This window comes from Papio anubis, chromosome 14 (genome assembly GCF_008728515.1).
Source record: "Papio anubis isolate 15944 chromosome 14, Panubis1.0, whole genome shotgun sequence".
Taxonomy (NCBI): Eukaryota; Metazoa; Chordata; class Mammalia; order Primates; family Cercopithecidae; genus Papio; species Papio anubis.
Window position 1 is genome coordinate 33,134,112 of NC_044989.1, and position 19,537 is coordinate 33,153,648.

At 40.8% G+C, this 19,537-nt stretch overlaps 1 protein-coding gene across 11 annotated transcripts in view; it reads left to right on the plus strand.

The window, feature by feature from the left end:
• LTBP1 (latent transforming growth factor beta binding protein 1) overlaps positions 1 to 19,537 on the plus strand; it is a 454,228-nt gene that overhangs the window by 384,667 nt on the left and 50,024 nt on the right. For 7 of the 11 annotated variants that reach the window (XM_031655059.1, XM_021924743.2, XM_031655060.1 and 4 more), the window contains 2 exons: positions 12,079 to 12,204; positions 16,955 to 17,098. In XM_031655059.1, coding sequence (XP_031510919.1) covers positions 12,079 to 12,204; positions 16,955 to 17,098 — 270 coding nt within the window. The remainder of the gene's footprint in view (positions 1 to 12,078; positions 12,205 to 16,954; positions 17,099 to 19,537) is intronic. The other 4 variants (XM_031655061.1, XM_031655064.1, XM_031655066.1 and 1 more) reach the window with 1 other exon arrangement.

Sequence of the window (19,537 nt, forward strand, 5' to 3'; positions counted from 1 at the left end):
TCTATTCTGTTGTAATCACTTTTGTGTATTTATCTGTATTTCTTATAGTATTTTATCTCTTATGGTGTTATTTTATATTTAAGTCTTTCATACATCTAAAATATAAAATTGAGCTTTTTTTTTTTTTTTTTTTGAGACGGAGTCTTGCTCTGTCGCCCAGTCTAGAGTGCAGTGGCGCGATCTTGGCTCACTGCAAGCTCCGCCTCCCAGGTTCACGCCATTCTCCTGCCTTAGCCTCCTGAGTAGCTGGGACTACAGGCGCCCACCACCATGCCTGGCTAATTTTTTTGTATTTTTAGTAGAGACGGGGTTTCACCATGTTAGCCAGGATGGTCTCGATCTCCTGACCTCGTGATCTGCCCGCCTCGGCCTCCCAAAGTGCTGGGATTACAGGCATGAGCCACTGCACCCAGCTGCTTTTTTTTTTTTTTAGACGGAGTTTTGCTTTTGTCTCCCAGGCTGGAGTGCAATGGTGTGATCTCTGCTCACTGCAACCTCCGCCTCCAGGGTTCAAGTGATTCTCCTACCTCAGCTTCTCTAGTAGCTGGGATCACAGGTATCCACCACCACGCCTGGCTAATTTTTGTATTTTTGTTAAAGTTTCACCATGTTGGCCAGGTTGGTCTCGAACTCCTGACCTCAGGTGATCCGCCCATCTCAGCCTCCCGAAGTGCTGGGATTACGGGCATAAGCCATTGTACCTGGCCTAAACATTTTCTTGCTCATCATTTCGTTATCTTCCTTCTGAAGAGCTTTTCAAGCCTGCCTTTGATAATTCCTAATACAAGTTCCTACATTGTAAATCCCATTTTTAAAACTACCTTCCATGCAGCTTAATGTAACCATTGCTGTTGAGTGAGATGATAATTGGCTGGGTCACCAATTATTTTTCTAGCCCAACTCCATTGCTGTAGTGGTTCTTTGTTCTGTGCTGTGGTTTTGTGATGTTTCATCTTTTTAGAGTCTTCATAAATATTTATGGAGGGACAACAAGAGGTTGTATGAGTAGACACATTTTTCAGCATAAGGTTGGGTCAAGAAAGTTTCCAGGAGTCTCCCACTGAGCCCTAAAGGGCTTGGAGGACAGATGAAAGTTATCTGGGTAAAAACTATAACATAGATGCAATAGGAGGGAGTGTGCAGAATAAATGCCACAAGCAAAGATTTGGAAACATGAAATATTGCATAGGATTGTAAGTAAATTAGTTTTGGTTGAACATGTGAGGGGAAAAGTGATATGCTGTGTAAGGTATCGCTGAAGAGGTAGGCAAGGGCTGGATTGCAGAGGACTTGCTTGCTTGCACCAAACAAGTATTCATTGCATACCTATTATGTGCCAGACCTTATTCTAGAGTATGGACATACATCGATGAGCAAAACAGACATGGGTTCTGCCATCTGGGACCTGCATATGCAGGGAACAAGCAGTAAACAATAAGCTTTCCAAAAAGTATATGACCACAAATTACACTAGTATGAAGGGAAGAATAGGATTAATGAGAGGGAGGAGGAGGGAAGACTGTTTTGACCAAAGATCTCTCTAGAGAAACAGCGTTTGAGCTGAGCTCAGGGCAAAGCCTCTGAGACAGAGAACTTGGTGCGCTCAAGGGAGTGGAAAAGGCCATGCCTGGTCCTGAGAGAGGAGGTGTAATCTATAGCCATCCCTAAATACATCTCTCATCTGATCTTGAAAGCTGAGCAGGGTTGGGCCTCATTAGTACTCAGATGGGAGAGAGAGGCTCAGCAAGGGTAGGGCTGGGGAGGCAGGAACAGAATTTGCAACTTCCCACAGGAAATGTAAAGAGTTTGGGTGTTATTCTAAGTGTAACTGAAATAGACTGATAGATTTGGAGCAGGACAATTATATACTGTATTTCCTCTTTCTGAAAAGATGCACATTTTTTCACCTTTAATACTAGGGCACTTCCTACAGTTGAAGTGATTTTTAAAAAGCAGTGCAAAATAGTTTTATTTGTAGAGTTTTTTTTTTTTTCTTTCTTAGTGGTACAGAAAATGATTGTGTTCTTTATAATGAGTGGAGTCTTTGATTCAGTTCAGTAATTTATATTTTTTTAAGTACAGTGTTTCTGTTTTCCTGGTTGCTTTTTGGCAATGGGATTAGAGGAGCAGGAGAAAACTCAGGATATCTTCTAGGATATTGTTATAATAGCTCAGGCCAGACATATTGGTAGCTCAGGCTAGAGCAGTGGCAACGTGATGGAGAGAAATGAATGACTCAAAAAATGCTTTGGAGATAGAGCCTAGTGCTAGATTAGAACACAGAGTTGAACCGGATGTAGGACATGGAGGAGAAGAACTGTTGAAGAGAGGTCATAGGTCCTGGCTTTAGCAAGTTGGTATTTGGTGGCACTATTTGCTGACATGGTAAAAAAAAAAAAAAAAAAAAAAAAAAAAGAAGCAATTTATTTGTAAAGATCAACAGAGTGATTTGGTTATACTAAATTAGAGTTGCCTGTGAAATATCCATGTGGGTGTGTCCCATAGGGAATTGGATCAAGTTAATTCTAATGTTCAGAAGAGAAGTCTAGTCTGGAGATAAAAACTGGAAATCATCAGATCTAGACCGTATTGGAAACCATCAGAATGGGTGAGGCCACCAAGAGAGATCATAGAATGAGAAAAAAAGAAGGTCTGGAACTAAGCTGTGAGAAACTCCAACATGTAGGGGTCAAGTAAAAGAGACCCTGTAGTAGTCCAGGGAGTAAGAGGAAACACAGGAGGATATGGTACTATAGAATCCAAGGGAAAAGAGTTCTTCAAGAAGGAGAGAGTGGTCAACTGCATTGAATACTACTGAGAGCTCTGCTAAGAGAACAAGAAGAATCCTTTGGGTTTTACAAAATAGTGACCTTATCAGGTGCAGTTTCAGTGATCTTGTATTCAGGAGCCACTCAAGAATGAATGAGAACTGATGGAGTAAACACAGCATGTGTAGATAGGTCAAGAACCTTGGCTGTTAAAAAGGAGTAAGAAATATGGAATGATCCAACAGAGAGGGAAAGGAGGTGATGTAGGGGCAGAGGCCAGATGGAAAAGCAAATAACTGGAGCACCCAAGTGTGGGCAAGCTCAGACAGCGTGTGGCAAAGGCCTTTATGCCGTTACCCATGGAAGAAAACTTGAAGAGGTTTAAGCAGAGAACTATTTGATTGGACTATTTCAGTAGGTAAATTATTCTATCATTATGGGAGATGAATTTGGGGTCTTCAGTGAGTGTCTGAAAGCACAAAACTCAGTTTGGAAGCCATTGCAGGAATTCGAGTGAAAGATAATGTGTCCTTGAATAAGGTTGGAGAGAAAAGGAGAGACTGGAGATATAACCAAAAGATAAAATCAGAAGGATGTGGTGACTGGATGTGGAGCAGTAATCAAGGATGACTGCCGTATTTTTGGGTAACTAGGATGATACATGTGATTTTTAGGTTGGTTTCCATTAGGATGTGTTTAACTATAGATGGTGAATACCTATTGTCTACATAGTGGTTGACAAAAATGGAGCAAAGTTTTGGTTTAGTTTCTCTGGAATATAGGATTGAGGCTTGTCTGGGTAATTTTTACAGAATAATTTAAGTAGGCTGGGTGTGGTGGCTTACACCTGTAATCCCAGCACTGGTTGGCCAAGGTGGGAGGATCACTTGAGCCCAGGAGTTTGAGATCAGCCTGGGCAACATAATGAGACCTCATCTCTACTAAAAATTTAAAAAAAAAAATGCCAGGCATGGTAGCACATACCTGTGGTCCCAGCTATTTGAGAGGCTGAGGTAGGAGGATTGCTTGAGCCTAGGAAGTTGAGGCTGCAGTGAGCTATGATCATGGCACTGCACTGTAGTGTGGGCAACAGAGTAAGACTCTGTCTCTAAAATAAATAAATAGTAAGTAAATTTTTTGGAAAGTAGTGCATCTCCATGCTAGGAAAAAAAAAAAAAAAAAAAAAAAAAAGATGTCTCATTGGCCAGCCTTCTTTTCTAGAAGGCAATTATGGGAAAGTTGAATTTCAAACAACTTGTTACCTATGTCATTTCTTATTGCTTATCTTAGGCTGCTAGCTTTCAAAACAGACTGGTGACCATCAAGGTCCTCGTGTTTTCTTCCTGCCCTTCTCTGTCAAGGTATAGCATGGTAGTCAGACTCAGCCCAGGGATGTCGTCTGCTGTTTCTGGCCTATTCCCATCTCCTAGAACAAAGTTATTTTCCATAACACATATGGGCTATATTCCCCAGCCTTGTCGATGTTGCCAGACCTCAGTGGACCTTTTTTAAAAGGATCTTTCCATATCCTATTGTATTGTCTGGACCATCTCCAAATCCAGTTTTTAATTTCCTATTGGCTAAATTTTATTTTCTTTCTTTAGGCCTTGTGCTCATCTTCTGCTTAATGCTGGCTTCCCTCCTGTGCTGTGAGAGAGACCTTAATCGCTTGTGGGCCAGCAGCCATGCCATTTTAAAATTCTTTTGGGCAGCTATTCAGCTGGTTTAACATCTTTCAATCCCACTTCTTGGCTGAGATTTACTCTCTCCTAGCCGGCTTCCGTTCCTTTCAGAAAGGAGTGTGAGGGCTGCATTTCCAGTGTAAGCCCCTTTTCTTTGGATCTGTTTTCCTAAGATTCTGGCACCAAATACTTAACCAATTCCAGTTGGTTAGAAAGTTCTGAGCTAAAATAGTGGGCCATTTTCCTCTTATGAAGAGATCCAGGAACACCGTTGCTAGGCATGGTCCCGTCTGAGTCCTGGGATCTCCTGAGACTTGCAACCATGGGTGCCTGATGTGCTTTCTTCCAAGGGTCTCCTACAAAAATATCCTCTTCATGACCCATAGTAGCTCTAGTATCTAGATTTCAAGTATGGTGATATCTCTTGTATTAAAGGACAAAGATGCCTAAGTCTTATTTAAGGACAAGAAGACTTGTTAAAACTGGAAGCCAGTAGCTGATGAGTCGAAGAGCAACAGATGGTGTGTTCTGACCTCCATCTTCGTAGTGGACAAACTCCAGTGTGCTTGGTGGGCTCACAGTTTGGTTAGTTTGCTTCACCATTTAGGACCAACCTTATAAAACCGTCATCATGGTGACAGGTAAGAGAATGTGATGGCTAGCACCACAAACAGATTCAGAGGATTGTTCCCTGACCAGACCCTGTTCCTCTGCCAGCTCTCCCGCTAACTAACTGTGTAACCTTGAGGCAAGTCACTTCCCCTTTCTAGCCCTCAGTTTTCTGGTTATTAAAATGAAGAGGCTGAACTGGATAATCTTCAGGTTTCCTTTAAGTCAAAATGGACCATATGATTCATCTAAAAAATGTTCTAAGACAGGAAGGCCATTTCTTCACAACTCTGCAGTAGCTGTGGAGATTTTCCTATGAATTATCCATTACCAAAAAAATGACACTCCCATTCCCACTATCCACTTCTCTGGAGCATCCTGGTGGCAGAAGGAAAGCTCATTAGTGAGCTGCTTCCCCTAATAGGTGAGTATGTTTTGCTCAGAATAAGGAAGAAGGAAGTCAACAAAATAAGAGAAGGAAATGTTGAGAAACTAAGACGAAGAAGCACTTTCCTAAAAATGCAAAACCAAAAACTGAAGAATATATCTGAAAAAAAGAACACCAAATCATTTTACTAATGAAATAGACACAAATACCCCTTCCTCTCCAATATACATAGTTTTCAGAATATATGCAGATACACATAGACTTTTCTGCATGTAATACAAGACACCTAATGGAACCGTTGAGATTCGTTACGAATTTTAGCATTGAGTTCTTAAAATTAAAACAATTTTAATTTTTTGGTTCTTAAACAAGGTTTACGTGACCCCAACCTCTTTTAGAAAACCTGCCTTCTTTCCATACTTGTTCTTTATTTCATAGTTCACTTTACGTAAATGAGAAGGTGACACAGGTGTCTGGCCTTACACCTTTATTTGAGAATTCGGGAGTGCATGGGTTTGAGTTCTCTCATATGTAGACTCCCTGAATACAATCAGTAGGTTTTTAAAAACTTTTGATTCATTGAGAAAATGTCTTAAGTAAAAAGCATATGGACAAGGAAAATGGATCTGCCAAGTAGATCCATAAAGACCCTCGAAAGTGTGGGTCTGTTAGTCATTGACAACATTGCTACTTTTTAAACGAGCCACTGGTAGTTCTCGTCACCTAGAACTATGTTCTATTTTTCTTTCTGATGTTTGTGTAATTTTTTATTGGGAAATTCACATCAGGGATCGATTCTCCTTGGTGTGTGTAATTCTTTCTTGACTTTATTTCCATTCAAATATCAATATTTATATTTACCTTCTTCAGTAAAGTATAAATAGCAAATGAATCAGCATGATGATTCAGCAATTTTTGTAATACCACACCTGATTTTTCTGGATTGACAATTGACAGTTGATCACTAGACAAATCACGCCTGTAATCACTAACCTGTTGGATAGTATTACCGATGATATCATGCATGGCCCTTACAGATACCTAAGCACAAAATTGCTTCAGTAGTTTTAACAGAATCACCCTTCATTAAGTGAAAACATATAGTATTTGGATGATTCAAAATATAGTTTCATCTTCCAAATTCAACTTTAGCAAAAAAAGATGGCTTTCACTTGTTCATTTAGTCTTGCTGGAACTTCTACTCTAATGTAATGAATTTTCTTAACATTTAGCTTTATTTCTCTAGAATTACTCTTAATTGTAGCAGTTCTTTTCATGGTATGTATATACAGGACTAACAATGGAAAAATATCTCAGAGAGCTCACATCATCAAAGAAAATTCAAATGAAATAATGTTTTTTCTTGTAGCGGTCATTAAAGTGAAACAAATGTTGTCCTCTTATTAAGCTATTACCTCACCTCATTGTTGAAAACATGAAACTGCTGAGAGTTACATTATATCATTTTTATAAAATATTAGTTGCTGAAGAGCTAGTTTCCAGCAGGCATTCCACGTTATTTTTTCCTATTCATTCAAATCCAAAATATTGCTCATCTAAACTTTCTCGGTTAATCACTGTTACAGTAAGTCTGAGACTGCAAGACGCCCAGTAATTCATAACCGGCTTGGGGCTTGTTCACCTTCAGGTCAATTATTTGGTTCCTGTGCATGGTAATAAGAAATCATCGGCCGGGCGCGGTGGCTCAAGCCTGTAATCCCAGCACTTTGGGAGGCCGAGGCGGGTGGATCACGAGGTCAGGAGATCGAGACCATCCTGGCTAACATGGTGAAACCCCGTCTCTACTAAAAAATACAAAAAAACTAGCCGGGCGAGGTGGCGGGCGCCTGTAGTCCCAGCTACTCGGAGGCTGAGGCGGGAGAATGGCGTGAACCCGGGAGGCGGAGCTTGCAGTGAGCCGAATTGCGCCACCGCACTCCAGCCTGGGCGACACAGCGAGACTCCGTCTCAAAAAAAAAAAAGAAATCGTCATCTGCTATAATTGCATAGAATTAACAAAAAGGAAAGCAAGAGATTTTCCTTCAAGAATCTGGACTGAAAAGCCACCAGGTTTCTGGTACATACCTTCTCTTTCTCCTCCTTTGCTATCCTTCCACTCGTTTTAGTAGGGAAGTAAGTTGCTGGTGAGGTCAAGTTAAAGGTTCCCCACCCTGAGAAATAGCCCTCGATAAGCACGGCAGTGGCACAGAATGCTGTGAGAGCAGAGAGGAGAGGCCCTGAGATCTGCTCGTGGAGTAGTTAAAGAAGGTGCTGCAGAGGAGGTGTCCCTTGGGCTGACTCCTGAAAGGCCAAAAGGCATTTCTGAGTAAGTCCAGGAGAAAGGGGTGGCATGGAGATTCCAGAGACGGAAGGAGTATCACCAAGTCCATGAAAAATCAAATTTATTTAAAAAATTAAAATACATTTTTCAGATATATTCTTCAGTTTTTGGTTTTGCATTTTTAGGAAGTGCTTCTTCGTCTTCGTTTCTTAACATTTCCTTCTCTTATTTTGTTGACTTCCTTCTTCCTTTTTCTGAGGAAAACATACTCACCTATTAAGGGAAACAGCTCACTAATGAAGTTACTAATTAAAATTAGAGGCTTTCAGAGACTTCTAGTATGCTAATTGAGCCAGAGTGCAAATTGGGAACGAGGTTGTCTGGAAACTGTGGCCAGACATACAGGCAGGAGGCAGATGAGGGAGGGTGGTCCATGCCCTGCTAAGGAGTATGGTTACCCTTTAGCCAAGAAGAGATTCTGAACACTCTGAGGAAGGGAATGGTACTGGTGAGTTTGCATTTTGCAGAGAGCACATTGGCAGTCTTAGGTGGAGAATGGATAGAGGGAGGGAGGCAAGACTGGAGATGGGGAGATGACCCGCCAAGAGTGTGAGTATCAGGAATGGTAGTAAAGACGGCATGACGGGGAAGGACAGAGAATAGGAGAAAGCGAAGGGTGATATGAAGAGTTCTGGCTTAGGTGACAGATTGGATTTGCTGATGAAGGAAATAGGAGAAATGGAGTTGAGATGAGGAGGGGAGTGATAATGAATTCATTTGTTATGAATATATCCAATAGGTATTAGATAAGTGGTTCTAAAGGACAGAGGTAAATTTATGAGAGAGACTGGGAAATCATCAGTATGTAAGTGGTAATTTTAGCATTTCTGAGTTTCTTTCCAGCCCTTAAATCCTGTGGTTCAATGAATAATATAAATAATCTCTTTGATGTATGCCTATCTCAGAAAGTCTACAATTATCAGTGGCCTGTGTTAAATGATTTGGTGACCTGATGCAGTTCCTCCTCACAGTTGTGATCAGCAAATAAATTGTGATCTCAGCCTCATGCTGACATTGAAAATCAATCAGAACAGATTTATTGAGTGTCTTTTTTGTGTTTAGTGTTGTAACGGAGATTCATTTTTTAGATTGGAAATAATTTCATTGATTTGTCTTTTTTTTTTTTTTTGAGACCGAGTTTCGCTCTTGTGGCCCAGTCTAGAGTGCAGTGGCGTGATCTCGGCTCACTGCAACCTCTGCCTCCCAGGTTCAAGCAATTCTCCTGTCTCAGCCTCCCAAGTAGCTGGGATTACAGTCATGTGCCACCATGCCCTGCTATTTTATATTTTTAGTAGATATGGGGTTTCTTCAAGTTGTTCATGCTGGTCTTGAACTCCCGACCTCAGGTGATCCGCCCACCTTGGCCTCCCAAAGTGCTGGGATTACAGGCGTGAACCACCGCACCAGGCTTCACTGATTTTTCAATTCAAGTCACCAAAGTCAGGAAATGGAGTTTAGTAGGAAGACAGTGAATACAGCTAGGCTTGATAAGTTTAAGTTCATGGCAGAAGATCCAATGGAAATGATTAAGAAATGTGCTTGCACCCCATTTCTACTAAAAATACAAAAAAATTAGCCAGGCGTGATGGCGAGCGCCTGTAGTCCCAGCTACCTGCGAGGCTGAGGCAGGAGAATGGTGTGACCCTGATAGGTGGAGTTTGCAGTGAGCCAAGATCGTGCCACTGCACTCCAGCCTGGGCGACAGAGCGAGACTCCGTCTCAAAAAAAAAAAAGAAAGAAATGTGCTCCAGAGAAGAATCTTGGATGGAGAGGAGGATGGAGGATTTATCCCAAAGAGCATGGTCACTGAAACTGGGAGAGTGTGGGAAGGGTGAAGGAGGGGAGTGCCAAGCACATAGCAGATTTCAGGGAGGGCCAGAGCCTTGGCAGAAACCCACCTTCAGGCTGCCAGAGGACAAGGACAAGCTCAAGGTAGAACAAGAAGAACATTCTGTCACTGAACATGGGAGGAGAGTGTTCAAGGAGTGGGCATTCACCCTGACTTGGAGGTCTGGGGTGACTGACCAGAAGGTGATCATGAGATTTAATGATGAGCTGGTCATTGGTGCTTTTTCTCATAGGAGTCTCAGTGGGATAAAGAGTTAGGAAGTAAGATTGTAGGCCATTGAGGAAGAGGAGGGGGAGGAGAAAGAAGAACAGTAGTAGTAATAATAATAATAAAGTTGACCTGTACTGTGTTGAATGCCTCCCTACGTTACATGCCAGGCAGTCTTCAAAGCACTTTGTATGTGTTATTTTGTTTAATGTTCCCAGTAATTGTAGAAACTTACCAATATTATTAATATTATTCATATTGATACTATTATTTCCATTTACAGATAGACTGTAATAGGAAATAAAGACAATGAGTATAGACAATCCTTTGAGATATTTTGCAGTGATACAAAAAGTTTAATTCCCCCCAAACTAAATTCTGTCAAGTTAAATTGAACTTGTCATTTTCTTTAGCATTTGTTACCTGCTTTCATTATTTGGACATAGAAGTACAATCTTCTCCACATATATTTGGATGCTGTCATTACATTTTCTTAATTGTTTCTCCAAAAACTTACATTTTGGCATGACTGTTAAGCCCAGGGGCAGAGAGAACAGAGTACCAGGCGATGGGTGGTGTGAGATGTGGCAATGCCCAAGGAGAAGAAAAGCACAATGGGCGATGATATGATCAGGTGAAAGCGATTTTCAAGCAATTGTGACATTTTTGAAGGCAGTGAGGGTGGGATCCAGGGGAGGAATAACTGGAGATGTCGGAGAAGGATGAGCAGGTGGGACTGTGAGGCACAGACCGGTCTGGGTGGGAGAAGGAGCCCCGCCCAAAAATGAGAAGGGACTTAGGTTTTTTGTTTGTTTTGAGTTGGGAAAATAAAGTTTAAAAGAGAAAATGTGGCCGGGCGCGGTGGCTCACACCTGTAATCCCAGCACTTTGGGAGGCCGAGGCAGGCAGATCACGAGGTCAGGAGATCAAGACCATCCTGGCTAACATGGTGAAACCCTGTCTCCACTAAAAATACAAAAAATGAGCCAGGCGTGGTGGTTAGCGCCTGTAGTCCCAGCTACTCGGGAGGCTGAGGCAGGAGAATGGCCTGAACCCAGGGGAGGCGGAGCTTGCAGTGAGCCGAGATTGCAACACTGCACTCTAGCCTGGGCGACAGAGTGGGACTCTGTCTCAAAAAAATAAATAAATAAATAAATAAATAAATAAAATAAATAAGAAAATGTCCAATTTTATTAATACTATCCCCAAACTAAACTCTGTCAAGTGAACTTGGACTTGTCATTTTCTTTAACATTTGTTATCTGATTTCATTATTTGACTATAAAAGTGCAATCTTCTTCACATATATTTCGATGCTGTCATTAACATTTTCTTAATTGTTTCTCCAAAAACTTGCATGTGGCATGACTGTTAAGTCCGGGGCAGAGAGAGCAGAGTACCAGGCAATGGGTGGTGTGAGATGTGGCAGTGCCCAAGGAGAACAGGAAGGAAAGAAGGGAGAAGGAAATTAGTAACTGTAAGGATAAAGAAGAATTCTATCTAAAAGTCTGTTGTAACTTTACAATTGAGGCATCACTTTTATAAGAACATTTTTATTAATGAGAAAAAAAGGCAACAAGGTCACTCTCATCAGGTTTGTGGAGAACAAAATGAATTGGCGAGTCAGCCAGTCAGCTGGAGCAGCCTGCAGGGTTAGGACCTTGAGTGGTTGTAAATTGGTGGCATAAAATGTTTTCTTATGGCACTGGGACTGACTGACTACCCTGCTGACTTCATCAGACTCTCCTGACTTCCTGAGGATGTTGTGTAGTCTGGATCAATGTTATCCACAAGGTTAAGTAAAACATTGCTCATTTCCACCTGTAACTATCAGATGCAAATACTATTAGCATTTACTGCAACTCAAACAAGTGACAATATTTTCACATATTTTCTCTGTAGGAATATAAGGCTCCTTGGCAATCAAGAGTTGAAAACATTTAGGTAATACTGGGCATGGCACTTGCAGCAGTCATTTCAGTCTAAAAACATTTCCTAAGGAAAAGTAGTAAATGTTTTTTTCATAGAAACCAATATTTTGACTGTTAAATCATTTTCATCAAAACATTTTATTTATATGTAAAATGTTTTAAAAGCTGTTTTCTGTGTAAACATGTTCATCTCATCATCACACACTAATCAGGATGTGTTGAGTGCCTCTGTTTATCCATTAATATCTGGTGTTTGTCAGCCTGTGTTTGTTTTGTGTCTGATGTTCCATGTCTTTTTTGCAGATATTGATGAATGTGTAAACAACACTGTTTGTGACAGTCACGGGTTTTGTGACAATACAGCTGGCTCCTTCCGCTGCCTCTGTTATCAGGGCTTTCAAGCCCCACAGGATGGGCAAGGGTGTGTGGGTGAGTTTTTAGATTTTTTCCCAACGTGTTTCACATGTCCCTAGGGAAAAGAAATCACAGTGAACTGCAGGAGCTTTTAAGCAGGTAATTTGGGTAGAGCTTTATCACAATTTGATTTTGTCATACAATTTGAGGGTGTGCAAAAATATCCTATGTTGGCTGGGTGCATGGCTCACACTTGTAACCCCAGCACTTGGGAGGCCAAGGTTGGAGAATTGCTTGAGGCCAGGAGTTTGAGACCAGCCTGGGTAACATGGTGAGATCTTTTCTCTATGAATAAAAATTTCAAAAACATTAGCCAAGCTTGATGGTGGATGCCTGTAGTCCCAACTACTTGGGAGGCTGAGGTGGGAGGATCTCACGTGCCCAGGAGTTTGAGGCTGCAGTAAGCCTGATCTTGCCACTGCACACCAGCTTGGGCAACAGAGCAAGACCCTGTCTCAAAAAAAAAAAAAAATCGTATGGCTTCTGAAATTGTTAGGGACAGTAAGAAATATAAAAGTATGACTTTACATTGAAATGAATTTTAACAAGAACATCTGTTTAAACTCTTAACTGAGTATGCAGAACTCTAGACTCCCTTCGGCACAGGAAGTAGAGTCTGGTGTGTGGTATAGATTGTCTGTCTTTTAAATGCACCCCCTTAGTGCATTTAAGGCAAAGTATTGCCAGGAGCTTCAGTGTCCAGGAATGATACCTGTAAAAGGGTGCTTTGAATTGTGCAACTGTATTTCCTCAGTCTGTTCCGGGATTGACAGGGCTGGAAGGAATCTTGAATATCATCAGATGTCCTGGAATATGGTCCAGCAAATGCTCACACAGAAAATAATTTGTATTCATTGTCTGACAAGATGTGATTTCTTCACGTCAAACTCATTATGAAACATATTTGCAATTAGAGCAATTAAATGGGAAGGAGAAGAAAAGTTATCAAATTCGAGACTTTATAGATAGCAAGACTTTTCTTTTTCTTTATTCTTAGAGAAAAATAGCCATGTTCACTACATGGCAGATGGAACTTGAGGAGTCAATACCTATTTGGTTTGAAAATTTGCAATTAAAACATTTAATTCATTTGCCATCCATATTAAACTTGGAAAATAAAATTTTCAGGGTTTAATGATAATGTCACTTGAATAATAACTGCTTTTGTGGAATTATGAAATTCAGTTAATTCCCAACCAAAAATTATGTACAAATCTATGGTTTCATGCATAAGCAGTAGCTAGTCAAAAACATAGATAATTATTCAAGAATTATTCACAGCAAGACATAGTTATTTAATAATATAGCTAAGACTATCCTAATCTTAGTTCAAACTCCTGCTTTAGTCAGCTTTCCACCAAAATATAGTTGTTTGACATTTGCATAGTATTTTCACCAGATGGGTCTTGTGATGTGGCCCCTACTTTTCATCTTAGCTTCACTACTTCCTTCTTCACCTGTTGGTTCCAGCAACGTCAGATTGGTTGTGGTTGCCCATGTCACTGTGCAATTATTTGACTGTCGTTCACTCCTTCTGCTGGGAATATCCTCCTGACCTCTCCTTCCCTGAGCCCTGGATTTTTCTCACTTATTCTGGAAGACTGAGGTTCAGTGTCATCTTCCGGACACCATACCTGCCCCATCCCTCGTTGTCAAGCTGAGCTGTGACCTCTGCTTCCAGAGCACCTTCAGCAAATTCTATTATAGGACTTATAACCTTTGGGGGAATAATTTAATAATGGGTACACCACCTGCAGCCCCCTTCTGCAAGGCTATAACCTCTATATGATTGAAAACTTTCTCGCTTCTCCCTGGGCAGGGCACGATGCTTGGCTTATTGTAGGTGCTCAGTAAATTTTGTTTAACAGCCAACTGTTTAAATATCAGATGTTGAACCATATCTGGAAACCATGTCGACTGTCTCGAGTCCACATAGCTCCAGAGCCCTTGCTTAATGTTCATTTCTTCTTCTTTTTTTTTTTTTTTTTCCTTGAGACAGAGTCTTGCTCTGTCACCCAGGCTGGGGTGCAGTGGTGCAATCTTGGCTCACTGCAAGCTCCGCCTCCCGGGTTCACACCATTCGTCTGCCTCAGCCTCCTGAACAACTGGGACTACAGGCACCCACCACCACGCCCAGCTAATTTTTTGTATTTTTAGTACAGACAGGGTTTCACCATGTTATCCAGGATGGTCTTGATCTCCTGACCTCGTGATCCACCCATCTCAGGCTCCCAAAGTGCTGGGATTACAGGTGTGAGCCACCATGCCCGGCTGCTTAATGTTCATTTCTAACCAGCTGGATGAGCACACTAAACCCATGCTGACATTTCAGCTTGGCACACGAAACACCACCCTTAGAGAAGGAATATTTGTTATCATTTTAGTGAACTCAACAAATGTCATTTTATTTGTATTTGTATTTATTCTTTCAAAAATATTTACTGAGCACCTATGATATGCACTTTACCCTGTGTGTTCTGTAGAGCTACAGGGATGAGTCAGCACCTCCCCCATTATCACCTACTCATCCTTCAGCTATTTGCTCCAGTATCATTTCTCTAACCCACCCCCGCATTTAAGGTCTGCTGTTCCATGCTTTCACTGAGTCTGAACTTTTCACTCCTCACACTCACTGAAGCGTGTACAATTATTTGTTAATTTCCCTAACTCAACTATAAGCTCCGTGAAGGCAGGAGTTGGGACTGCTGGCTCATCATTGCTTCCTCACATACAGGCCGTACAGGCCTGCCCCACAGAAGTAAGCTAGGAAATATTTCTTGATTGAATTATTGCAGTCTGATGAGATAGAGTTTATTAGCCACATCAATAATACATGTTGGAAAGTACAAAGTTCCACTGAACATTTACCTAAAATTGATAAATGTGAACTGGCAATTTCTTAAGTTTTTCTGGTCTCAATATGACTGTCTAGGTTGATTAAATATTTCAACTCTGCTTTACTTTATGTTATGGTATTTTTCACAAGTGAAACCAGTTAATTGGATTTATATCTCTTTATATACAAATGAAATGGAAAACTGAAGTAATTATCCAAATAAGTCAAGATATATAAGCTTTTTGTCCAATTAACTGGGTATACCAGGTGAAAGGATGATTTTTTTTTTCTGGAATGATTTAGATAATTGCTCAAATTTTTAACTTTGTATAAACCATCTCAAAGTATGCTCATGAAAGCTGTTGTTTGTACATGTTTAATGCATGAGACATGTGAGCATTTCAGACTTTAATTCAGGTGCTTTGCTGAACTGGATACTCATAAATAAAATGTTGTAGGAGGAAAGAGGGTAAAAAGCACTACTGGACAAGATCAAACATAAAATTAGCCTTTCTTTAGGGCTGTGTACTTGCAAAATGTTGAATAAAGTGTACTTGTCACTGAGATTCCTTGACTGTATTTTAATTATGTATATTTAAGTACAGAAGAAAAACATTTAGCAAAATAGAAATTACACAGTGGGACATCAACAGAATTTGAAAAGGCATCATGAGATCAGTGATTAGTTATTGGACCAATTTGTTTCACATGAATGATTAATGTAGCCTGATGAGTATCTATAGGGATCTCTCCTTCATTTCTCAAAGGAATATGTAATCTGAATTCTATTGATAATTATGGATGCTTTGGCTACCAGAGAAATACCTGTATTTTCAGATATTTAAGTATTTTTTAAAGCTTTTTAAATGAACTTAATTCTGTGGTTACTGAAGTATCAGTGATTCTAACTTTGCTTGAATTAAGAACTGAGAGTAGGCCAGGCATAGTGGTTCACACCTGTAATCCCAGCACTTTGGGAGGCTGAGGCAGGCGGATCACTTGAAGTCGGGAGTTCATGATCATCCTGGCCAACATGGTGACATCCTGTCTCTACTAAAAATACAAAAATTAGCTGGGCATGGTGGTTCATGCCTATAATCCCAGCTACTCAGGAGGCTGAGGCAGAAGAATCACTTGAACCCAGGAGACAGAGGTTGCAAGTGAGCCAAGATCGGGCCACTGCACTCCAGCCTGGGCGACAGAATGAGACTCCATCTCAAAAAAAACAAAAAAACAAAAAAAACAAAAAAACAAAAAAAACTGGGAGTAGAGTGTTGGGTCATTTAAGACTTCATTATGTTGAAAAGTCAGGAATGATAAAACCAGATGGTCAGTGGGCACATACTAGGTTTGCAGTACAATTCCAGGGTGTCCTTTAAAACTAAATTGGGAATTGGCCAGGCACAGTGGCTGACTCCTGTAACCCCAGCACTTTTGGAGGCCAAGGCGAGTGGATCACGAGGTTAAGAGATCGAGACCATCCTGGCTAACACGGTGAAACCCCATCTGTACTTAAAATACAAAATAAATTAGCTGGCTGTGGTGGCGGGCGCCTGTAGTCCCAGCTACTCGAGAGGCTGAGGCAGGAGAATGGCATGAACCCAGGAGACGCAGCTTGTAGTGAGCCGAGATCGTTCCACTGCACTACAGCCTGAGCGACAGAGCAAGCCTCCATCTCAAAAAAACAAAAAACAAAACAAAAAAACTAAATTGAGAATTGTCTTGAATTTTCATAGTCCTTTCGTCCAGACCAAATCTGACAGCTCTACCTTAAAGAGCCCCTTCCCTGAAAGAGCAGAAGGGGTTTGACTGCTCTCTGGGGATCGCCTGCTTTTCAGCAAGACACTATTAGCCCTGGCACAGCTGGTAAAATAGAGAGCTGTCCTGAATGAGGCACACATCTCACTTGGCCTGTGCTCCCTTTTCCAGATGTGAATGAATGTGAACTGCTCAGTGGGGTGTGTGGTGAAGCCTTCTGTGAAAACGTGGAAGGGTCCTTCCTGTGCGTGTGTGCTGATGAAAATCAAGAGTACAGCCCCATGACCGGGCAGTGCCGCTCCCGGACCTCCACAGGTAAGTCCCAGTGACACTGTGCAAGGGAATGGCAGGCTCCTCTCAAAGACCTGCACCCACACAGCTTTGGGATAAATGCTGGGAGTGAGATAATTAGCCAGATGTCCTGACACAGTGCTGTCTCTGGAAGCTTCCATGTTCTTCTGTGCCTGCCTTGTCAGTGGAATTAAGATGTGGGTGATGACTCTTTGGGCTAGATGGCCTCTAATGTTCTATCCAAACCAGAGATGCCTCCAGTAAGGTAAAGGATCCAAAATGATGAGGACATTTGCTAGGGATTGCTTAAAACTTAAAGAGCTATCAGCTCAGGATTTAATATGGCACCATCTCATTAAGTTGCATAATCCTCCATACGTTCTTGGCCCTAAATTAAAAGCAACATATAGGCCTCTTAGGATCTACAAAGACTTCCACTTGGAATTCTTAAGGTGTTTTCCCAGAATTTGGCCTAGAGAGTGGCTATGTTTGCATTCACTTAAAATTTGATTTAGGCTGTGTCGTCACCGTGCAAACTGAAATAGAGAGTTGGACTGTTTTCCAGATAAATTAATCAACTTCCCAATCACCCTTTTAGTTTGTGCCATGTAGCTATAGCTTGGTTGTATTTTAGGGAAAGCAAAGGCCCAAATGGTCCTTTGAGAGCCAAGTAAAATGAAACATAGGCCATTTTTTTTCTTTCTCAATCAGTGTTATCCATGCTTCGATAATAGCTTTCACTACTCCTCTGGAGGGTACACTTGTTCTGTGTAAAATAGCTGTCTTTGCAAGTAATAGGAAATGAAATATAAAAATATTTTCACCCACACATATTTCCTCAGTTATTAAATATAGAAAGGTGAAGGGTACAGAATTAAATGAACAGACTGTAATTCAAAAACTTTGTGAAAGAGAAGAGATAAGTGATTACTGGTGACAGGATTTCTCTTCATTCTAGTGACCACCACAACAATACATATTCCATAAAGAAGAGACTTTTCATTTTAATTGGATCTACAATAGCAAAAAACAAATCAAAAAACAGAAAAATCTGGTTGACCACTAACAGAATTGGTTAAGTAACTGTCTTTCTTATTTTTGCTTGGTTCCATAGGGTAGCCCCTCACCTATAGTGTTATTTTGAATGAGTTAATTCATATGTCATAATATATAGCCATTAAATGGCCTAGGTGATGCTTAGATGGTCATGATAAAGATAAACGTATGTGATACAATGTTAAGTGAAAAAATGCAGGATATTCCAACGATTACACTCTGTAGAGGAAGATAAAAAGATAATTGTTGGATCCCAACCAGTAACTAGTTGAGCTTATTCATTTGTATAGCTCCTGGCAGCTTTTACTTTTATCATGCCTCAATTTGTATAGTTGTTGGTGAACTTTGATTGTATGGAGTCTTAAGACTGTCTTATGACAGTCTTCATTTAAAAAAAATTTCTAGCAGTATCCTGAGAGACTGAGTTTAGCCATAAACTTCAGCAGAAGCCTTCTGTCTGATTTCATCAGAGCCAATAATCGATCAATTATTTGAAAAAGGTGATTAAAAACTGGAAATATAAAAAGGTAACATCTTCTAAGTTTAATTTTTAACTCAAAGGATATAAGTACATTTGACCCGGTGCGGTGGCTCACGCCTGTAATCCCAGCACTTTGGGAGGCCGAGGCAGGCAGATCACTTGAGGCCAGGAGTTCTAAACCAGCCTGGCCAACAAGGTGAAACCCTATCTCTACTAAAAATACAAAAATTAGCCCGACGTGGTGGCATATGCTTGTAATCAGTAAGGCAGAGGCACGGGAATCGCTTGAACACGTGAGGCGAGGTTGCAGTGAGTTGAGATCATACCACTGCACTCCAGCCTGAGCGACAGAGCCAGACTGTCTCAAAAGGAAAAAAAAAAAAAAAAAAAAGTACATTCATGCACCAATCTTTGAAGAGAAAGGCTATGGTCTTTTTCTGTGTAGAGGTTCATTTGTGGAGTTTGTGTGGCTATCCCGCATAAACCCCATCTGTTACGTGTTACTTACACTTTCTTTGTAGAACGGAGAATCTAAAGCCTTTTCCAAAGCAAACGAACGTAAAATCCTTCTAGATTTTTACAGTTTTTCTCAATTTTTTACACTTGTCTTGTCCACACCTAATTTGATAGCATTTCTTTTACTAAATCAACTTTATCGAATCTTTCTAAAGCTTTAACTTGCCCTAGAAACAGCTCTTCTAGTCACATTCATATTGTACTGGTTGATGTAATGTTTAATTAAATTATGTAACTACAATAATCAATACACTGACACAGAATGTTTGAGTATATACCTAGGTGAGTCTTGGTTTGCATACTGCGCAGCCTGTAGGAGCAGAAGTGTGTGGACCTCTGCAAGAATAGCCGTCCAGCTCTGAGCATTCTCCCTTCTGTGAGCATCAGCAATGGTATTTTACAGAGGGCAA